Genomic DNA, 19,370 nt, shown 5'->3' with positions numbered 1-19,370 from the left:
CACAAGCACAGTATGTCGGTCTGTATTTACTTCATTATCCCCTGCAAAGTTAGGCACTGTAGCTTTTCCTGTTGTGTTTTGCAGGGGTCAGCTGGAGAGACAAAATTGTAGCCCTCCGTTCAAAAATGGCTGAGAGGAAAGTCATGTGGTTTGTGGTAACGGCCTTGGATGAAGTAGCATGTAAGTCTTTGCATCTCCTTTCTCAGTTCTTTCTACAAAATAAATGTTCTTCCTGCCTTGGAAAGGAGGAACCATGCCAGGGTGAGAGGCGCTTATGACAGCATGTTCGTTAGACATCAGTTAACTTCTTATCAAGTACAGTGGTGGTAACAGGTCACAAACAGCAAGCCTGTATTTCTGCACCGTGCCTCGTTACACCAGTGCAGCTCCTGAGTACATTTTTGGCCCAGGAAATGTAGTGAACGACCACCTTTGTAAAACAGCCCAGGCAAAGGGAGAGGAAGGTCACGTATAAAGCCTGAGGCAGCATGATGGAAAAAAAAAAGACCTGTGAGATATTCTGGCTTTACAATATCCCTATGCTGCCTCACCCATTGGAAGGATGGAGACTGTTTTCTGCTGTGCAGTCTGGGCTATAAACAAAGCAGTGCAACATGTGGCTTTGTATACATAAGGCAAGGGTGGGGTTCACCACATTCACAATAATCTTCCTAATTGTCACAACTTCTTAAGTCAGTCTCTACCTCTCCTGTGTTCAGCCAATGCTTTGGTTAAAACAAGTATGTCAGGGCTCAACTTGTTTTTCCAGATTATTTCAACCCAGGGTCTCACTAGAGTCCCCTCTGTGTTTGGGGCCCCAGGATGGCTGGGTCTCCACACGCTGGCTCCCAGCCCAGTGTGTAGGAAAGGAGAATGGCCAGAAACAGCAGTGGTTTCCCCAGCACTGCTGTTCCTAGTACTGTGTGTCCTTTTTGCAGAGATCACCAGTGCATGGACTGCTGTAGTGGGAGTGTAACACTGGCAGGGTGTGAGCGCTGCTCATGCCTGTGCCCCGTGTCTGATCTGGAAAGGTAGAAATGGAGGTGGTGTTTTCCTCACTCCAGCACTGCCAGCACAATGTCCCTGGCACTGGCTGAAGCCAGCTCAGTGAGGTCTGTGGGCTCTCCTGGATCTGGGACACTGAGCAAAGAGCTTGTTTTGTGAAAGGAGTACTTCTGAGAGTGGTGAATATGACTCCTCCCTTGGGAGGCCTGCATGAGCAGAGATTGTATGTCTCACGTTTTCAGGAGCATCTCCAATTAAATTAATGATAAATTGGTGCCCTGAGGTGGTTTCAGATTAAATGTCTCCAGCAAAGTGAAGCTTGGTTATGAATCAAGAGTGTTAAGATGAACCAGAGAAGGTCATGAGACAAGCTCATTTTCGAGTGCCTGGTTGATTTCTTATCCTAAAGGGGGAAGGGGAGAAGTTGTGTTTTAATTTTATCTAATTCAATTCACTGTAATAAACTCCAGACAAGTTCCTGGGGACAGAAAAAGAGCCACAAAGGAGATTGTTGCCTTCTTACTGCATTGGGAATTGACTGAGCGAGGAAGTTTGTACCCATGCAGTAAAAAGTTCTTTGTGGCTCTTTCCTGCATTCAAGTGACCTACTCATTCCCTGGGGAGAATTAAGCTCTATTTTTACTTTCATGGCAGAATTTGCAGTTCGATGAATACAGTGCTGGGTTGTAATTTAGGACATGTTGGTTCTTTTCCCAGCTGTCCTGCTGGCTGGCCTTATTGGCTTGAGTAACTCATTTCAGCTAATTGGATACCCTGGAGTTTTTATTTGACCCTAAAATCAGAATTTTAGAGGTGCTGAACATCTACTTCCCCTCTTGACTTTGTCTGGAGTTGTGTTGGATAAAATCTTTGTGAAAAATAGCTGTACAGTCTGAATCTGAGATATTGGAGGTGCCCAAATGAGAGGCCTTTTTGGGGTATTTTAGTCTCGCCTATTGTGTCTTCCTCTTACCTCAAATGTCAAAAGGATTGGAATGAAATGATAGTTTGTATCCTTGAAGGTTTCTGGCTGTTAAGAAGTGAGCTTTTATTGCGTTGCACAGACCAGAAAGGGCAGACACTACTTTTTGTACACATGTCCTTGTCTTTCCTTGCCTGTACCTGCTTTTTTCCAAGCCAGCCCTCCTTTAGAAGTTAAACACCAGGGAGTGCTCATACTGTGGTTGTGGTGCCATCTCCTGGCAAAAATTTAGGATTGCCGGGGAATGGAGCAGGCTGTGGGACAGCTGGGTGGGAGCTGGACCCACGGCCTGCACCCGTGACATCTCATTGCTTGCCTGTGTTTTTGTGAGATTATTTTTGGCTTTCTCTAATGTTGCAGAAGATGAACCAGGACTGTGATTCTTGGTGTTCTTATTTTCCAGGGCTTTTCAACCTTCGAGGCTCTGATGTTGAGTACAATCCAGTGTTTTTCGCATACGCTGTCATAGGAATGAACACAATCAGGTGCTTGTATTCCCTTCTTCTGTTCCCCAAGACACATTTTTCTGGGGGAGAGCTGTTCTAGCGAAGTATTTGTCTTTTCAAAACGCCTGCACTTGGGTACTTCAGTGTCCTTTCTGAGCACTTTTGTCTTCAACATTAGTTACTCTCCTTCCCTGATCAGAGCTCTGCTGCACTCCTCAGCATCTTGGCTGACTTGCTGGGTGACCCTGGGCATGATGGCTGAGCCCTCTGTCTGTCACCTTGAGGTAATGTGTAGGGCCTGTGGAGCTCTGGGTGAAATGTGGGTAAGAGCTGAGCCTGGCCTGGACATTACAAACTTTAGGGAAAAGTCTAATTGCTGAGTCACTTCAAAACTGCAGGACTGTGCAGGAAAGTTTCAGGGCTGGCTTATGACAGAAGGCTTCTTTCCTGCCCCATATATTGAGCCTCAGCAAACACAGTTCTTTTAGATACATCTGTAAGCTGCTGCCTAGATCCATCTAAGGTAAATCCTGGCTGGGTGAGTGAGTACAGGTTGTGTGTGAGGGTTGAGCTGAACTTTTCAACTCAGTGAAAGTGACAGCAATGTGATACTTAGAACTACAGTAGCTTTTCTGTTTTCAGATGTTGCCCTTAAAAATTAGAGTGTGGCTGTTGTTTTCCTCTGTTACTTTCCTGTTTCAAGCACAGTGATGGGATGTAGCCATTTTGCACGTGTCATACAAATAGAAATGCTGTCAGCTCTTTCCTCTTACTGGGGTAGCACATCTTAATTTCATTTAAGCTGTGTGCAAGCCAGTGGTTAAAATGACATAGGACAAAGTAGAGTGTATAATTCACAATTTCCTTTCTCCCTGAAATGTTGCCAGAATGTGTTTTCCTTCCCTCCTTTACTCCAGCCAGTTTCAGATGTGGTCTCACCTATTTGTTCTCTCCAATTTTTTCTCAGGCTCTTCATTGATGGTGACCGGATGATGGACCCACCTGTGAGGGAGCACTTACAGCTTGACTCCACCCTGGAGCCTGAGTTCAAAATCCAGGTGATGCCCTATGGATCTATCCTATCGGAGCTGCAGGCTGTTGGTGCAGGCCTCTCACCCAAGGAGAAAGTGTGGCTCAGTGACAAAGCCAGCTATGCTCTGACTGAGGCCATTCCCAAGGTCAGTGGCCCTAGCAAGGGAAAATACTTTTCTCTGCTTGTCGTGGTTAGGAAGGGTGTTAATGAGGGCAGCTGGCCTCAGTTTCCCCTCTGCAAAGCCCAATGCAGGCTGGAGCTTGTGCAGAAGGGATCCAGCCATGCTGAGGTATTGAGGGGTTGTTAATCCTGGGGTTGCTCCTGCTGGAGCTGCCCTTCCAACTTGCTAAGCCGATTTATCCAAAGAATTGTCAGCTTAAGATAAAACAAGTACAGTGAGAGAGGGGAGGGAAGAGGCAGCAGGGTGAACTCAGGTCATTCTGCCCACGGGTGGAGCATTAGCTTCATGTGGACAAGCAGCAAGAACTGGAAACTTGCAGAAATTGAAGCAGGAAAGTTGAGCAGGACTTCTGGGAGGGTACATTTGGCTTGATCTGAGTGTCCGATGGTGGTTGCCCTTTCTTAGTTCAGTGACTTGAGGATATCAGGCAATATGTGATGTCTTTTACTGAAGGCTGGAGGGACAAGATGACAGAGTTTTTGTAGCAGGGAACCTTGTGAGGACGCAGATAAGGTGCAGGCACTGGTAGTCCATGCACTAAGTACATCTGCCGAGGGACAGTTGTAGCATCAGAATAATTTGTGTACAGCCATACTTGCTATATCTTGCTACCCTTTTGAACTTGCCTGAATAGGACTCCCCTGTCCACCTAATATTCTAATAGCCATGAAAGAAGATACTTGGGGAAGGACACAGCAGCTTTGGACAAATAAGCTGGTTTCCATACATCTTAGGTACATCTCTTGTTTGCTAGAGCTCACATTCTCTGGAATACCATCCAGTTACAGTGATGTCTAGTAACTAACAGATACTGTGAGTAAATATACAGTTTTTTTGTCCCTGTCCAGGGTTAAATCTTCAGACACCATCAATCCATTTCTAGGCCTAATACAGAATACTGACAGCATAGTGGCTGTGGAACATTCGGGATAAATTGTTGCTCTTTTGACTTCAGAGTAGGGAGCCCCTTGCTGTAGTCGTAATCAATGGTCTATCCCCAGTTTGGTTAAGTTGCTGTAGTTGATTTATGTAGAGTATCCATATGGAGAAGTACAGAAGGTGTGACCTAGATAAAGGAATAAAATGAGTTAGAGTGACATTATTTACCCTGCAAGCACTGGAAGTTTTGGCTGATACTGAGTCACTACAGTGCTGCATGCCCTCTGTATGCAATGGGGAGAGTCCCTGTTTTGAGGAGCTCTGTGCAATAGAAAGCAGGCAAGGAAGACTGAAATGTCTTGATTAAAAGCCATTTAGTGAGTCACTGAAAGAGCCAGTTTTCCTAGTTCCTCCCTGGCTCTCCACCACTTCAAAGCACTCCAGGCCAGTTGCTCAGCTGGTGTGAAGAACACCAGTGCTGGAAGTCCATCTAGTGTCTGTCTCCATTAGAGCCAAATATTGACACTGGCAAAAATCCATTCCATTATTAAACACAGATCTGCAAACGCTTTATAGATTTGTTTACAGCTGCATGTAAATATACTTTTCACAGAAGATTAATAGTACTTGCCAGTATCTATAAAAGGCAAGCCAACCTAAGAATCTATTTATCCTGACTGATAAAAGGACTTTTCTGACTTTCTTGTGGCTTTTTCTGTAATTTAGTTTCTGCGTTATGTGGTGTCATTGTTTTGCTGTTTTTAAGAATTTGGAAATTGTAAGCCTGTAGGATTTATGTGAAATTAGTCTTTGCAGAGTGTCTACGGGGCCTTTCCTTGAATTTGAGTGATTCTTTGTATGCTGATGCATTTAAAGTAGGAAACAACATGTTGCTTGGGCTGTGCTTCTGTAGGTGCTCATCCGATCTCCTGATATATAATGGGTAGAGCAAAGAACTGTGGGGCAAAGGACTTAGTTCTTCCTTCTTCTGATGCCAAGTGTGACAAGATTTGGGCAAGTCACCTCAGCTGGTGAATTTCTGAAGATGTGCTGAAACCAGCCAAGCATTCCTGCTAATCTAAGGACAGGTGGTGTTTGAGGAAGTATGCAGTGGTAAGGGATCAGTTACTAGTTCTTAATGCAGGGTCACCCCATCCAAGCACAGGAAAGCTTTGTCTCAAACCACTGATGTAAGCTCCTTTCAGAACTGGCAGCATGTAAAGCTGAGCTCTGCAAAGGCCTTTCACGTTTTTTGGGGCCTCGATGTGTTTGTCAGAGCTGCTGATCATTAACAGTGGTGACGCTCAGTACTTGGTACCTGGGCTGGGTACCCTTTGCTCCTTGCTACTTGAGGGTGACTGTCAGGTAACAAGTCAAGGTGGCTTTTAGGTCTGTTTCCACAGCCTAAGTTCCACCATAGCATCTGGAAGTAGTGCTTCTCATTGGCCTCTGGGCCTTCAGTGTCCATCAACAACAGGAAACCTACGGCTCAGACACTGATTAGATCTCTGGTATTTGGGAGATCCAGGTCTTCACCCTGCTTCATGACAAGCTGTTATTTAGTTCTTTGGATTTCCCTATGGCTGTTCTTCCTTCAGTCAGGGACTGTTTTTCCTCTCTATTCCTCAGTGCACTTAGCTGACTATTGGCAACCAGCATCTCACAGTGCTGAAGGTTGAGAGGGGCTGCCAAAGTACAAATTGTGGCCAGGCTGAGTTATTAAATCTGTAGGATTATGTAGTCTGACTAATCCACAAGTAATCCCTGTCCTTCTGCTGCAGGCTTACAGATACCTCACCCCATATACCCCCATCTGCATTGCAAAAGCTGTGAAGAACGCAGCGGAAACAGAAGGCATGAGAAGAGCACACGTAAGTGAAGCCTTGAGTGTCTCCTTGCACATGGCAACAGGTTTGCTTTACCTTTAGGGAAAGAAATAATGTTTTCCTTTCAGTTTTTAATGCTTTGGATAAAAAGCAAATAAGAATTTGGATGGCAGGATAAAAAAGGCTTTTTTTTCAGACATCTGCTGTTGAAGCAGATTTTTTGCTTGTTTTGCATTCCCTTGAAGAACAACATTTGCAATAGTGTGAGGAAACAGCCTTGCTCTGTGGGAAGACTGTGCAGACTTGAGAAGTGTTTTTTGGAGTGTGGGCCCTTAAAGGGATGTTCTTTCCCTTTTGCTAGTTCTGTTGTCTTTGTCAGTGGAGTCTTCAAATTGTTATCACTTGAATAAACACAGCCTAAAGAACACAGAAATTCTTCGACACATGGTGCAAAACACAGGCCAAGATGTTCAGAAGCAGCCAGTGTCCTCAAAGCACTCTTTTAGTCTTGTCATCATGACACTGGAAATGAGGCTTCCATGAAATGATTTCCCAGGAAGCTTCATAGTTTCAAGCAAAGAAGCTGTCTGTGAAACAGGTTCGTGGTGGGGCTGAACTTGTCTCTTGTTTATTTCCAGTTAGTTTTCAAGCAGCAGTTTTCACAATAAGAGAAAAGTGCCAGTTGAAGCAGGGCTTGTCCCATATTTTCTGCAGCTTCCTGGGAACCAGTACTTTCTATTTCAGTGCTTTTCTCTCCCTGTTAGTTAAGGGGAAGTAAAAATAGTTGTACTGAGGCACTTTGTCACCTGCCACCTGAGGACAAAATTGTGCCTTGCTCTTGTACACATCTCCTGCTTCTTGCCCCTGCATGCTGCAAACATGTAGAAAAAAAATGAAAATATATGAAAAAAAATAAGGCAAGAGAGCCAGAGGCTGTGTGACAGAGACTGTGTGGTGGCTGTGTGCCTAAAGGACATGTTCCCCTGTTACATCAGCAGATGTGTCCTGTGGTTGCCTTCTGTGATCTGAGATCCAAGATCTTGGCTGTTAAAGCAAAATTGTCTTGAAAGTCATGTGTGGGGTAAAGCCAGTACTTCAGACAGTAAGATATGTCCCAGCAGTAATTATTAACATTCATTTAATTCTCCAGATACTTTTTCAGTGTTTATATAAATTACAGGGTGCAAAACCTGAAAATACCTCTTGGATCATCTCTTAGTTTGTGTTTCTGAAACTTACAGGTTGAATTCTTTTGCATCAAAACCTGTTTATACTGAGGCTTGATAAACCTTTCTTCTTCTCAATTCCCTTTTCTTGTGCCTATTTTAACATAGATTAAAGATGCTGTTGCCTTGTGTGAGCTCTTTAACTGGCTGGAAAAGGAGGTATTGTATAATTTTTTTTTTTAATTTGGAGGCTCTATTGCTGTGTAAAATTCTTCATTGGCATAAGCATTTTGCAAGTCTTTATAGTGCCTTTGCTGAAAGTGGGGAAACAATTGGGGGTTTATCTGGTGGTTTGTGGTTTTTTGCAAGGATTTCAATCATGCTTTCATCCAAGGCTGAATTAATTTTTTTGAAAACATATTCCCATTTATTTTACACAGACCAAAGCTCAAACAAGTGAGAAATGACCTGAGCAGGCTTAGTGTAGTGTTAATGCTGTCTTGTGCTGGTTTGCTAGTGTAATTAATAAAATAACATTCAGTTTCATACAATATTTTGGAATTATTCTCATGATAATCAGCATTGTCTGCCATTATGAGCAAATATGGTACTTATGAATGGGAGGTGCAGTGAAAATGGGATAAAAACAAATTACTTGTGTATTCACTGGGTTAGAAGTACACAGTGGATGTGCAGAGTGCCAAGTGTTACACAGCACCTTACTGAGCTATGCTACTGCATGTCTGAGTCTATTGACTTTATTTTTGGAGAGGGCTTGATGACTTCCAGAAGGTGCCTTTTTACATGTCTGACTATCTCAAGAAGTCAACCTCAGGGATTATGAAACCTAGCTCTTGCCCTGCTTCGCCTGTTTTCCAGTCCAGGGGAAGTTGTGTCACAGGTTTGAATTTATCAAATGCCTAAAGTAAAGTTTAACACACTTTGTTTTTTCTGCAACTGCTTCCATTCCCATTTAAAAGCATAAAATTTCTAATAGCATGGGCTGTTGAAGAGAGCTATTTAAGCTTAGTGTAACCTGACTGTGAAGAGAATTGCCTTGTGAGATGTTACCTCTGCACATCCCAGTGAAGTTAATACTGCACTAACTGCTCCCTAGTCAGGGTTCAGCAACCCTTCTGTGACAGTCTCCACTTCCTTCTCAAATGCCCTCCACAGTATTGCTGGGTTTGTTTGTCATTACTGAGGAATGAGGACAGAAAACCTGGAAAGAAGCCACTTCCAGACTGGGTTTCATACTGCCCAGACAAGGCCCAGTGCTTAAGCATATAGCATTTTCTTTGCTTGTCGCTGCACTAATCCAGCCCACGTCTTTGTCCACCAGGTTCCAAAGGGAACAGTGACAGAAATAATTGCTGCAGACAAAGCAGAGGAGTTCCGCAGGTAAAAAGTGAATCTACTCTGGGGAAGTTTTCTGGGTGGCATTTTTTATCCGTTGCTTTTATTTTATTCTTTAAAAATGCATCTCACTTGCAGATATATTTTACCTGAGGACAAACTAATGGATTTCCTTGAAAACTTGAAAGAGTTGGGAAGAATTGGGTCTCTTGGGAGATACAAGTCCCAGCCCACTGGATCCTATCCGCTTTCCTTTTGAGACAGCAATCACGATGCTGCAAGTTAGGACACTTTAATACAAGACAGTTGCTTCCTTTCCACAGAGAAATTTATGTAAAAAATCTCTTCTGATAGAGAAGGAACACCATTTGTTTTGAGAGTTACTCCCGTGTGTGCATCAGCAGGACCTCTAAAATGCCTTTGAGTAAATAAGTAACAACGCAGAAATTGTTCATCACATCTCTTCCTGGGTGGTTTGGGTGGTGAATTTTCTGCTTATAAGGAAGAGTAGCTCTGGAAAACAGGTCTTCACATGGCTGGGAGAAGAGGGCTTCAAATTGTACATTTATTCTACCCTAATTTGCTTGCCCAGGTGCTTTCAAGACCAAGGGGAAGGCTAAGGTGATGTGAAATTGAGGATGGGGCACTCCAGGTGCCCTAGGTGCCTGTTGTGCTCCTCTCACTTGTGCTGTAGTGATCACAATCTTTTCTTTCAGTCAGCAGAAAGACTTTGTTGAATTGAGTTTTGCTACCATATCAAGCACAGGTCCAAATGGAGCCATCATTCACTACAAGTAAGAGAAACACAGCTTCTCCTTGCATCCCTCAGCAAACATAGTTGGAATGAGCTGTCTCTTCTTCATGGAGTCACAACAAAGTACTCCAGGGAGATGTTGCTTGCTATCTTTCTTTACTCCACACTTACTAAATAAAGATCTTTCCCTGCTGGCAGCATGCATGTATTATGATGCTGATCTGCTCAGGGCCATAGAAAAGGGCTTTTTTGGGGCTAGAAGTCTGGGAAGGACGAGTATGAAGTGCCACAACTGTTCTGAAATACATCCAGAAACAGAAGTTGAGGGTTTTGCTGGAAGCAGCGAAGGTCTGTACTGTAGTGCTATTTGCTGTATACAAATCCTCTCCTCAGTATGATACCTGGCTCAGCATGTGTGGGATTTCCATCACTGCCACAAGAAATCAGAGCCAACACATCCAAACTTGCACTTAATATGGTTTCTGGACTGCAGATGTGGGCTGGAGACCTTAAAACTGTGGGACAAAAACCTTTGTGTTTAACTGCACAGGCCAGTTCCTGAGACCAACAGAACGCTGTCTGTGAACGAGATCTACCTCCTGGACTCAGGAGCACAGTACAAGTGAGTGGATGAACAGTGCTGAGCTGCCATGTTTTCTTTTCCCCATGACCCCTGCAGGGTCAGCTCACAGTTGCCTTGGCAAGCAAGGCAATGTGGTTTTGAGCAGACAGCAGATCAGGGCTGCTGACAGGCCTTGTTGGGGTCGGGGACAAGATGTCAAAGTACATTTCCCATCTGAGTCCCATCCATCCCTCAGTGTGATGGGAGCTGTGCTTTAGCTGATGGTTTTGGCATAAAGTTGCAGGAACATGGAGCAGGCCTGACTGCCCTGGCTTAGCCTTGGGCTGCCTACTCAGCAGCCTGCACAGCTGGGTGAGGCACCTACCCTGCCAGGATCTGCCCTGTGGGCAGATTTGACTGATATTGAGGTCAGAACAAGGTGGGGCGAAGAAGCAGGACAGCACTGCCCTGTGGTGCTCTCTTCCTTTTCAGTGAGACTCAGAGTCAGGGTTCCTCATCCCAGTGGCCACTTGGGTCTTGGATATGTTTTTTGGAAGGCATTATATCTGAAAACTCACTCAATGCTGTTTTGACAGTGCCATTCAGTGGCCTCAGTTCCTTTATTGTGGAACTCTTGACTCCCTGGAAAATGAAAGAAGTGATGTTTTTAACCAGTGTAAATAGATGAGAAGTGGCTTGTTCAGGAAGACGCAGGACAAGCCTGGCTGCTCCTTTGAGATGAGCTTTGTCTTTAGAGCTATGCCTTTTTGTTATGTCAGTCAGGAAGAGCTTTGAAAAAGAGCCATACAGACATCCTTTGATAAGATTTTTACAAGGAGATCTTTTTTCCTCCCCCCGATGGCCTAATTAACAATTTCCTTAGTGCCACTATGAAAAGCAGCCCTTTGGATACAATGTAAGCTGGACATCAATGGCACTTACCAGAGCATTGTGACAGGGATGCTTTGCTTGTCCCTGCTGAGAAGTTAAACCGTGAGTTCTTTGTGACCATGGCCTGTGTGTGCTGGGGAAGAGCACAGGGACAGGAGTGAGCGTTTCAAAGGGAACTCGTTATTTCAAGAGCCATTGTGGTTTTGACAGCAGGCTCAAAATGCTATTTGCAGAAGGAACTTAGAGCCAGTTTTGACGTATTGGATTAACCCCTATCCAAATGCAGGATGATTTCTAGAAATCTTAGCAGAAAACATCCTGAGGATGAAAGGGATACTATCTCCCCTTACACTTCCCTTTCCTGAGCTGGTAGCTGTCATTTGTGCATAAGTATAGGTTTAAAAGCTGTTAATGAATCACCTTCCATACAAATAGCCTAAATATGACCTGTTCTCAATGGACAGGTACCGGTTGCTACACCTCAAATTAGCATCGTTTTTATGAGAAGTTTAGATTCTAATTTGTGAAGAGCTTTGGGATGCTTATGTTTGAAAGATAGCAGTTTGAATTGCAAATCATTATTGCTACATCTGGGGCACTGTGCTCAGGAATTTTTGAGATTAGGAGCAGTTACATCATCAGTCTTGTGTAGCACAGAGCAGATGACTTTATCCATTTATGAGCTTGGTTGGTTTGTTGCAGTGTGACTGGGTTTTCTGTGCATTCTCACTTTGATCTTTATTTTTCTCCCATCTCTTTGGTTCCTGCATCTTTGTTTGCCTCTGAAGAGATGGTACAACAGATGTGACCAGGACAATGCATTTTGGCACACCATCAGCCTATGAAAAGGTAAGCTGGCATCACACTGTGGTTTGTGATCTGACCCTTATTATTAGAGATACTTAAAGTAGTAATATGCCCTATTGCTATGTAGTCAAAGTTCTCTATCGAGCTGCCATTTATTTACCAGTGTGTGGCAGCATTTGGATAAAGACTGCAAAGGAGACTGTCATACTTCAGACTTCCAAAATATAAACTGTTATAGAGAATTGACACCTTCCTATCTTAAAATGCACAGTTCTCATCTGCAAAATGACATGTTTCTTCTAAGAAATAAGAAAATCAGCAAACTGAGGATAAACATTACTGGTTTGTCCAATACAGGAGCCAGGAGGGTGTAATTTAGTGCAAGGCTCAGTGTTTGATGCAAGGCTCCAGTCGGATTGTGCCTAGTGTACCATATGAAAAATCAGTCTCAGACTTACCTGAAAAGGTCTTTGTTGAAAATTCACCAATGTAATTTTGTTTATTTTAAATTGCTTCTTTAACTTTTTATTAGTCTTAACTAAAACTAATTTCATTATTATAGTTCACTTAGCCCAGGAAGTAAAAGTACAGCCACAAAGGACATCAGTCATGTAGATCAGGTGAATGCTGCTGCTAAACCTGCAGTCTGAGTTTGTGATGCTCTCTCTGTAGTTACTGGAGAGGGATCTTCAGAGTGATTTAAATGTCTTTTACTCATGGTTTGCTTTGGCATTTCCAGCCACAGGAGACCACAAGCAAGTTTTTCCATATCTTTCACAATTTGCTACAAGATGCAGCCTTTCTTTCTCTTCTTGGGAAATACAAAGCTTTTTCTTTCCCTCTTTACTTATGGCACACATTTCTTTGACAGGAATGCTTCACGTATGTCCTGAAGGGACATATAGCTGTGAGTGCAGCCATCTTCCCAAATGGAACCAAAGGTGGGTTGGTGAGTTGGAGTGTTTTGACCTCTGAAGAGCCATTAAGTGGTCTGAGAACAATGTTATGATTGACAGGTCTAGGCAGATCAGGCAGATGTTGATGTAACTGTCTGTTTCTGTCACAGCAGTTTGGATTCTGGATTACTGATGCCTTTTCTCTCAGCATCAGCCAGTGCTGAAAATTCTGAGGGGGGAGTCCAAAGGATGTTGGAAGTGCTCTGGCTCTGGGGTGATAGTGATTTTCATCAGTCAGTGGCACTCTTAACACATCTGTGACCTTTCTGTGCTTGGAGGTTGTCTTTATTCTTTACTAATGGCCCTGTCAAAGTGAGAGGTCCCTTTCCAGCTTCATAAGGACTGGCTAATTCTCTTCCAGTTACTGTGGAATCTCTTATATCAGTGGGAAAATACATGAGAAAATGACACACAAAGGAGCTGTTTTGATTTTGTGCAGGAGAAGCTGTGACATACATCCACCTCTGGTGAATTTGTTACAGTTATTTTCTCCCTGATCATACCTTATACAAAACCACCTCTTTTTAGAGATTTCTTTAGTTTGCATTCTTGGGTAGGCAAGTTAAAAGCAGCTGCACGGTGCTATGAGAAACCCAAACTGAAACTGAAAGGTGTCTGAACTTGGATACATGGGTGTTCACATGCAGGCAACAGAAATTCTGTGCCCTCTGATTGAAACAGTGTGAAATGGGTGGTCATCCAGGCAAGAAGCCTGGCTGATTAGTCCACCAAATACAATTGTCAGCTCTCCTATTTTCAGTTCGGTTAGTGCAGCTCCTTTTATGAAAGGTACTGAATTCTCTGTGGGACCTTTAACCATTAGATTATTTTCTGAAAATGCCAGTGGAACAAGCAGCAGTGCAATGTTTGTTACAGACCGTCACGTATGTAATGGAAGAGAGAGGGGCTCTTTAGCTGAGAAAGAGCCTGAATGTCACAATTGTCAAATCTGCCCCATAACTTCTAACCATCCAGTGACTTGCTTTCTTTGGTTGGTGGTGGTGGAAACTTTTGATGGGGGTGCTGGTAGGTTTTTTTTGTTCGGTTTTTTTTTTTTTTTGCATGTTTTTTCAGGTTTGAACCTTCAGTGTGATTATCAGTGTCTCTGAGGGACCCTGACTTGATTGAATTCTCTGCTTGTCTGTCTACAGGTCACCTTCTAGACTCCTTTGCCCGCTCTGCCCTGTGGGACTGTGGCTTGGACTACCTGCATGGGACAGGACATGGAGTTGGCTCTTTCCTAAATGTACATGAGGGTCCTTGTGGCATTAGCTACAAAACCTTTGCAGACGAGCCCTTGGAGGCTGGAATGATTGTCTCTGATGGTATTTAGCACTGGTGATTCTCTCTGGTCACTGGGGAGGGACCAAGCTCTTAAGGATGCAGATGACAGGAAAGGTTGGATCAAAAGCTCTGGGCCTGCTTCCTCAGCTTGTTGTTTTAGTTGTCATTTAAGCTGTCTAGGTAAAGACCCTCACTTTAGCTTTTCACCTTCCATGAAGCACCTTTGCAGTGGGGTGCTGCAGGACTGCTTCCTGCTCTCTACAGCACAGGCCGCAGAAGAGCTGTGCTGACCAGCTGGCCCTGGCATACTATGGAAGAACTGGCTGCAGTACAAGGTGGACACCAAGCTTTCAGGAGCTGATCCTGTCTTTGCTATGGGCTATTTGAGGCAGCTGTTAAATCTTTGCATGCCTTATTCTTCCAGTAGTAAATTAACAGCCTGCTGGGGTTTGCTGAGAGATTTACATTCCTTCAGGGCTGCAAAGTCCTCTCAGGAAGTCAGGGGAACAGTCTCTAAAAGAGTGTTTTGAGGAAGGGGTTACCCACCTGCCTTTCATGAAGACATTAATATTTTCAGAGTTTCTGGTATTTGTATATAACACAAGTATTCTGTGCTCTCTTTTGAATTCCAAGGAGCTTCTGAAGCTTGAGGGCTGTCTGTCTTGTTTCTGCTCTCTTTGAGAACTTCTGCTGTCACCTTGCTCGGGGCTTCTGTGCGGGTTTATTTAGTAGCATCAGAAATTTGTTTGCCTCTGTGGTTGCCTGATGTCAAGACTGCTTAGTGACTTCACTGGACTAAAGACATAGAGGGGAAGTTTGGCCATAGGGAATAAGAACTTGCAGAGTGCAGCAATGTGGCTTATTTAATTACTGTCTGTTTCTGCAGAGCCTGGCTATTACGAAGATGGGTCCTTTGGGATCCGAATAGAAAACGTCGTCCTCGTGATCCCTGCCGAAACCAAGGTTGAATAACCTGTTCAAGATGCACCTTTCTCCATTATTTGCTGGGGTGGGACCGTGCTGCAGACAGTTAAATCCTACTCAAGATTCCTGGTCTCCGAACCCCCACACTGGTGAACAGTGGTTCTAAGTCACCCTTGTTAATGGGGGCACAGAAAACAGCTGCAGAGTTTCCATGGGTTGAAATGTGTGTGTGAGAGTTGTTTTAAATTGTTTTCTGTCTGTGTATTGAAGCATCTTTTCAGCCCCTTGGAGTCATTGCTGTAGAACTGGTTGACCGCAAGTTGGGATTTTCCTTTCTGGTAGAGTCCTGAGCAGCAGTAGAAACGAAACTACAGACAGATCTTGACACTATAGTTGCCAGTCTGGCTGGTTATGCTTTTAGAAGTGCCAGACTGAAAATGATCATATAGTCATCAAGCTGAAGTCCTGTATGATTTTTGACCTTTAGAAAGGGACCACTGAAAGAAGTAACTAAGGTTTATATTGAGATTCTTTGCTTGAGCTGTAAGAAGAATGTTACTGTAAGTTGCTACCCTCTCATTTGAATGTTACCTGGGTTGTTCTGTAGTGATGACATAACCAAGGAGTAAGTATGATCCAGGTGGAGCTGTTTCTAAAACCATACAATCCGTTTGTCTTTCTGCTGCAGTACAATTTCAAAAACAGAGGGAGCCTGACTTTTGAACCCTTGACCCTGGTTCCAATCCAGATGAAAATGATTGATGTTAATTTGCTGACAGAAAAGGAGGTAAGTAAAACAGGTTTGCATCGCCTTCTTTACACTAGAACCAGCTTGTTCTGTTCTGTTTGCAAGAACCACTGGCCTTTGTTCCATTTCATAGATCCAGAGTGCAATCCTGAGCACTCTGACTTATTTTTAAGCTTGATCCACTTTGAAGTGAGGGGGTGAACTAAATGAGCTTTTCAAAGGTCCTTCCTATCTAAGTTATATGATGAGGGCAGTGAGGGTCCCACCAATTACGTTGTTTTGGTAGCTCCCTTAATATGATATGTGCTGCTATCATCTCTTTTCCTACTCCTGCCTTAATTTACTTCTGCCAAATGTCTTTCTTATGATGCTGTTTCCCCAAGGACTATTGTGATGACTGTTCCATCTTGTCTCTATCTGCTTGTGACCAGTCCCATTCAGGCACACCTCATTGTTCAGTACATAGCAACTCTGAGCAGACTTCTTTGACACCTGCTCAGCAGCATTTATTTCCTGAACAGCTTCATACTCTAAGCTTTCTTTTTAAGTCTCCCACTACCTTCTCCATGGCATATTTCATCCTGGTTTTCTACCATAGTCCTTATTTTACCTCAGCACATCCTCCTCTTTGGAATGATAACCCTGTTTTGCATTTCTGTTTGCTGAGGAGGGTTGTGGAGGGTACCAAGATCTGCCCTAGGGTTACCTGTTCAGATCAATAGGGCAGCTTCTGCCTCAGGAGTGCATTGTCCAGTTACAATTTTGCAAAGCTGTTTATTAAACTGTGCCAAGGCAGCTATTCAGACTTGCTGGAGGCAGTGATTTGCAGAGACTTTGCTTGTCAGCTGAATTGACTCTTGTCTCCTCTGAAAACCCAGGACAAATTGCTTCAGTTCCTACCCTTATCAAATTTACAAGTCACATCCATATAATAGAGATCTGAATCCTCTTCAGGACAGGATTCCAGCGCAGCCTAACAGCTCAGACCCAAAGAGCACAAGGGCCTACCAGTGTTTTTGGCTGTACGTAACTTGTAAGGTCACGAACTCTCTTCTGTGTGTGTGCTGACTGTCCTACCCCTCCCTTTCTCCAGTGTAACTGGGTGAACGAGTACCATCAGAAGTGCAGGGAAGTAGTTGGAGCAGAGCTGGAGAGGCAAGGCCGGCACGAAGCTCTTCAGTGGCTGCTCCGGGAGACGGAGCCTCTGGGCAGAGTTCAGTAGCACCACCATTGTCTGCGGTGTGTGGAACATCAGCACGGCTCCGTGTTCCCATCACCTGCGTCTTCTGGACCTTGGCACTACCGGGAGGACATTCTTGAATAAGCATTTGGAAATCAAGAAGGGATTTCATGTAGTGTTTCTTGCCCCACAACATGTGCGGGTAAGGTGGGGCTGAGGAGGCTTACTGTCTGAACAAGTGTTTTGGGGGAGGGATTGAGCATAGAAAACAAACAAAATAAATCAGCACGTTGCCTTTGAAACAGGGGTCTTATTTCAATAATGATTTTAAGAGGCAATACTGGAATATTTTATACTGTCTGGTTTTTCACTGTGAAAACTCAGTATTTTTGCATACTTGGGTTCCAGTTGCTAAGATGTTACCCACACAGCAGGACTGATTACTGAATAAAAGATTCCAATCTGCTGTTTGCTCCATCTGTCTTCTCTTGCAGTCAGTGATGTGTTGGGTTTGGCAGCTTGAAGAAGGACAGGAACCTCATCTTTCCACCTTTACGTGTGCATGCAGCTCAGACAGGGAAGAAATATGTATAGGACTGCCTGGTGCCAGGCACTGGGCAGAGGTTATGGAGAGAGCTGGCAGGAGCAGTCGGTTCTGCGTTGTGACCGGTCCTAGAAGGATATGGAGGCACTCGGCAGAGGTTTGTGTGTGCAGAGCACCCGGGCCAGTACTTCTGTCTATTGTTATGTCTTACTGCGTGCTTGTTCAGCCCATGGCAGTGCAGGATGCGTGGGCAGTATCACGGAATTGCAGCTCTTCCTGGACACAAAGCAATTAGTAAGTTAAAATAAATAAATATGCCCACAATGGACAAAGGCCGAACTCTGCGGCGGGGTCAGTCGGCGCGGCCGGGCCGGGCAGGGCGCAGGGACACCCGGTGGCCGAGCCACGTACTGCGGGCTGAGCGCTTTCCTCAGGCATTGAAGCTTTCACTGCAAGTGTTTGATCGAAACTCAGCTTCAGTATCGGATATTAAGAGAACAATCGGGTAAGAGCAACTTAAATTCCTGATATTTCAAAGAAATTTTCAGAGCAAGTGGAAATGTTTGTTTCTGTAGTTTTCTTTCCCTCTCCCCACAAGAATTTCTGAGGGAAAAACGAACCTCTGTTAAATGGCATGACATTAGTATTTCTCTTAAGTCCTGGAACTCAGAAGCAGTATCATGCAGTCAAGTGAAAAAGGACTGGGAAGAGGAACAAAGTTCCTCCTAGCTGTTTTTTCCAAGAAGGTGATATAACAGAAGCGCAGTAAGTGCTTTAAAAGGTCATTTTCACCCCTCAGCCTCTGTAGACAAGTACATGTATTTAAATATCCAAGTGCTTTCCCCCCACCTGCTGGAAGCATCAACTTTCAGCTCAGCTGTGATTGTGGAAACCCAGCTCACACCGTAACCACACCCAAGTGTCTCATGAGTCTGTGCTGTCCCTTAAAACAGGTCAGGCAAAAGCTTTCTGCTGAAGGAGCCTGTTGCCTCTGTGGGTACAGGATGGAAGGACAATCGATCACAGCTGTGCTGTGTCAAGGCAGGCCTTTCCCAGGAAAATCCGTGTGTGTTCAGTAAGGCTGAACTCAGGAGCTGGCAGCCCAGCCTCCCCCGGCCCTGTGGAGCTGAAGGAAGGCAGCTGCTCTGCAGGGCAGTGCTGGCAGCTCCAGCAGACCCTGCCGCTTGCTGCAGGCCGGTGGGGGCAGGGCACTGCTCACCCAGGTGTTCCCAAGAATGGCATCCCGGATCTCCTGGCAAAGACTGAGCCTGGATAGGTCTCCTCAAATGTAAGGACAGGTGCATCCCACAGGAAGGCAGAAGAGGAGGATTTCTACCAAACGGAGGAGCACAGAAGCCAGGGATGCTTTTGTCCCTGTAGCCTAAAGACAGTGTGGCTGGCTTGGACACTTTAGTGTGAAGGGGGAGCACAACACCAAAAGCAATTTTTCAGGTTTGAATAGTCTTATTAGACTTTTTCCCCACCTCAGTTCCCTCTTTACAGCCAGATGCCACCTTGGGACCAGTCCCACACCAGTCACAGAAATTCATGGCTCATTCTCATCCCAAAGTCTCCAATGCACAGGACCAGAAGTGGGGCAATCCATACTTGTATTTTCCTCTAGGCCCTGGGAGTCTCAGCAGATCCCTCCCAGCATTCACTCCCCAGCTCATCCTTCCATGCCACACAACCCTGTGGGCTTTTGTTGCAGGGAATCTGACACCAGCTCTTGGTCACATCTGGAGATCTTTACCCCTTTCTCAGATTTGGCACCTCAGCAGAGGGACACTGTTTGCAGGGCAGGGCTGCTGGCACATTCCTAACTAAGGCGTTTGTCTCTCTCCCT

The 19,370-nt window shown here is 44.6% G+C and overlaps 1 protein-coding gene across 1 annotated transcript in view; it reads left to right on the top strand.

Annotated features, from left to right (window-relative positions):
• The window catches only part of XPNPEP1 (X-prolyl aminopeptidase 1), a 31,529-nt gene extending 14,094 nt beyond the window's left edge, over positions 1-17,435 (top strand). The window contains exons 8-21 of the mRNA XM_082285890.1: positions 85-180; positions 2,391-2,472; positions 3,401-3,611; positions 6,308-6,397; positions 7,687-7,737; positions 8,861-8,919; positions 9,591-9,668; positions 10,179-10,250; positions 11,870-11,930; positions 12,760-12,829; positions 13,996-14,169; positions 15,015-15,091; positions 15,741-15,839; positions 16,894-17,435. Of these exons, the coding sequence (XP_082142016.1) occupies positions 85-180; positions 2,391-2,472; positions 3,401-3,611; positions 6,308-6,397; positions 7,687-7,737; positions 8,861-8,919; positions 9,591-9,668; positions 10,179-10,250; positions 11,870-11,930; positions 12,760-12,829; positions 13,996-14,169; positions 15,015-15,091; positions 15,741-15,839; positions 16,894-17,022 (1,349 nt within the window). The 3' untranslated portion in view covers positions 17,023-17,435. The remainder of the gene's footprint in view (positions 1-84; positions 181-2,390; positions 2,473-3,400; positions 3,612-6,307; positions 6,398-7,686; positions 7,738-8,860; positions 8,920-9,590; positions 9,669-10,178; positions 10,251-11,869; positions 11,931-12,759; positions 12,830-13,995; positions 14,170-15,014; positions 15,092-15,740; positions 15,840-16,893) is intronic.
• Positions 17,436-19,370: the final 1,935 nt, after the last annotated feature.

The sequence above is a fragment of the Coloeus monedula genome, assembly GCF_965178545.1.
Source record: "Coloeus monedula genome assembly, chromosome: 8".
Lineage (NCBI taxonomy): Eukaryota > Metazoa > Chordata > Aves > Passeriformes > Corvidae > Coloeus > Coloeus monedula.
Note: the sequence above shows the minus strand (reverse complement) of the source record. Positions and strands in the feature narration are given on the sequence as shown.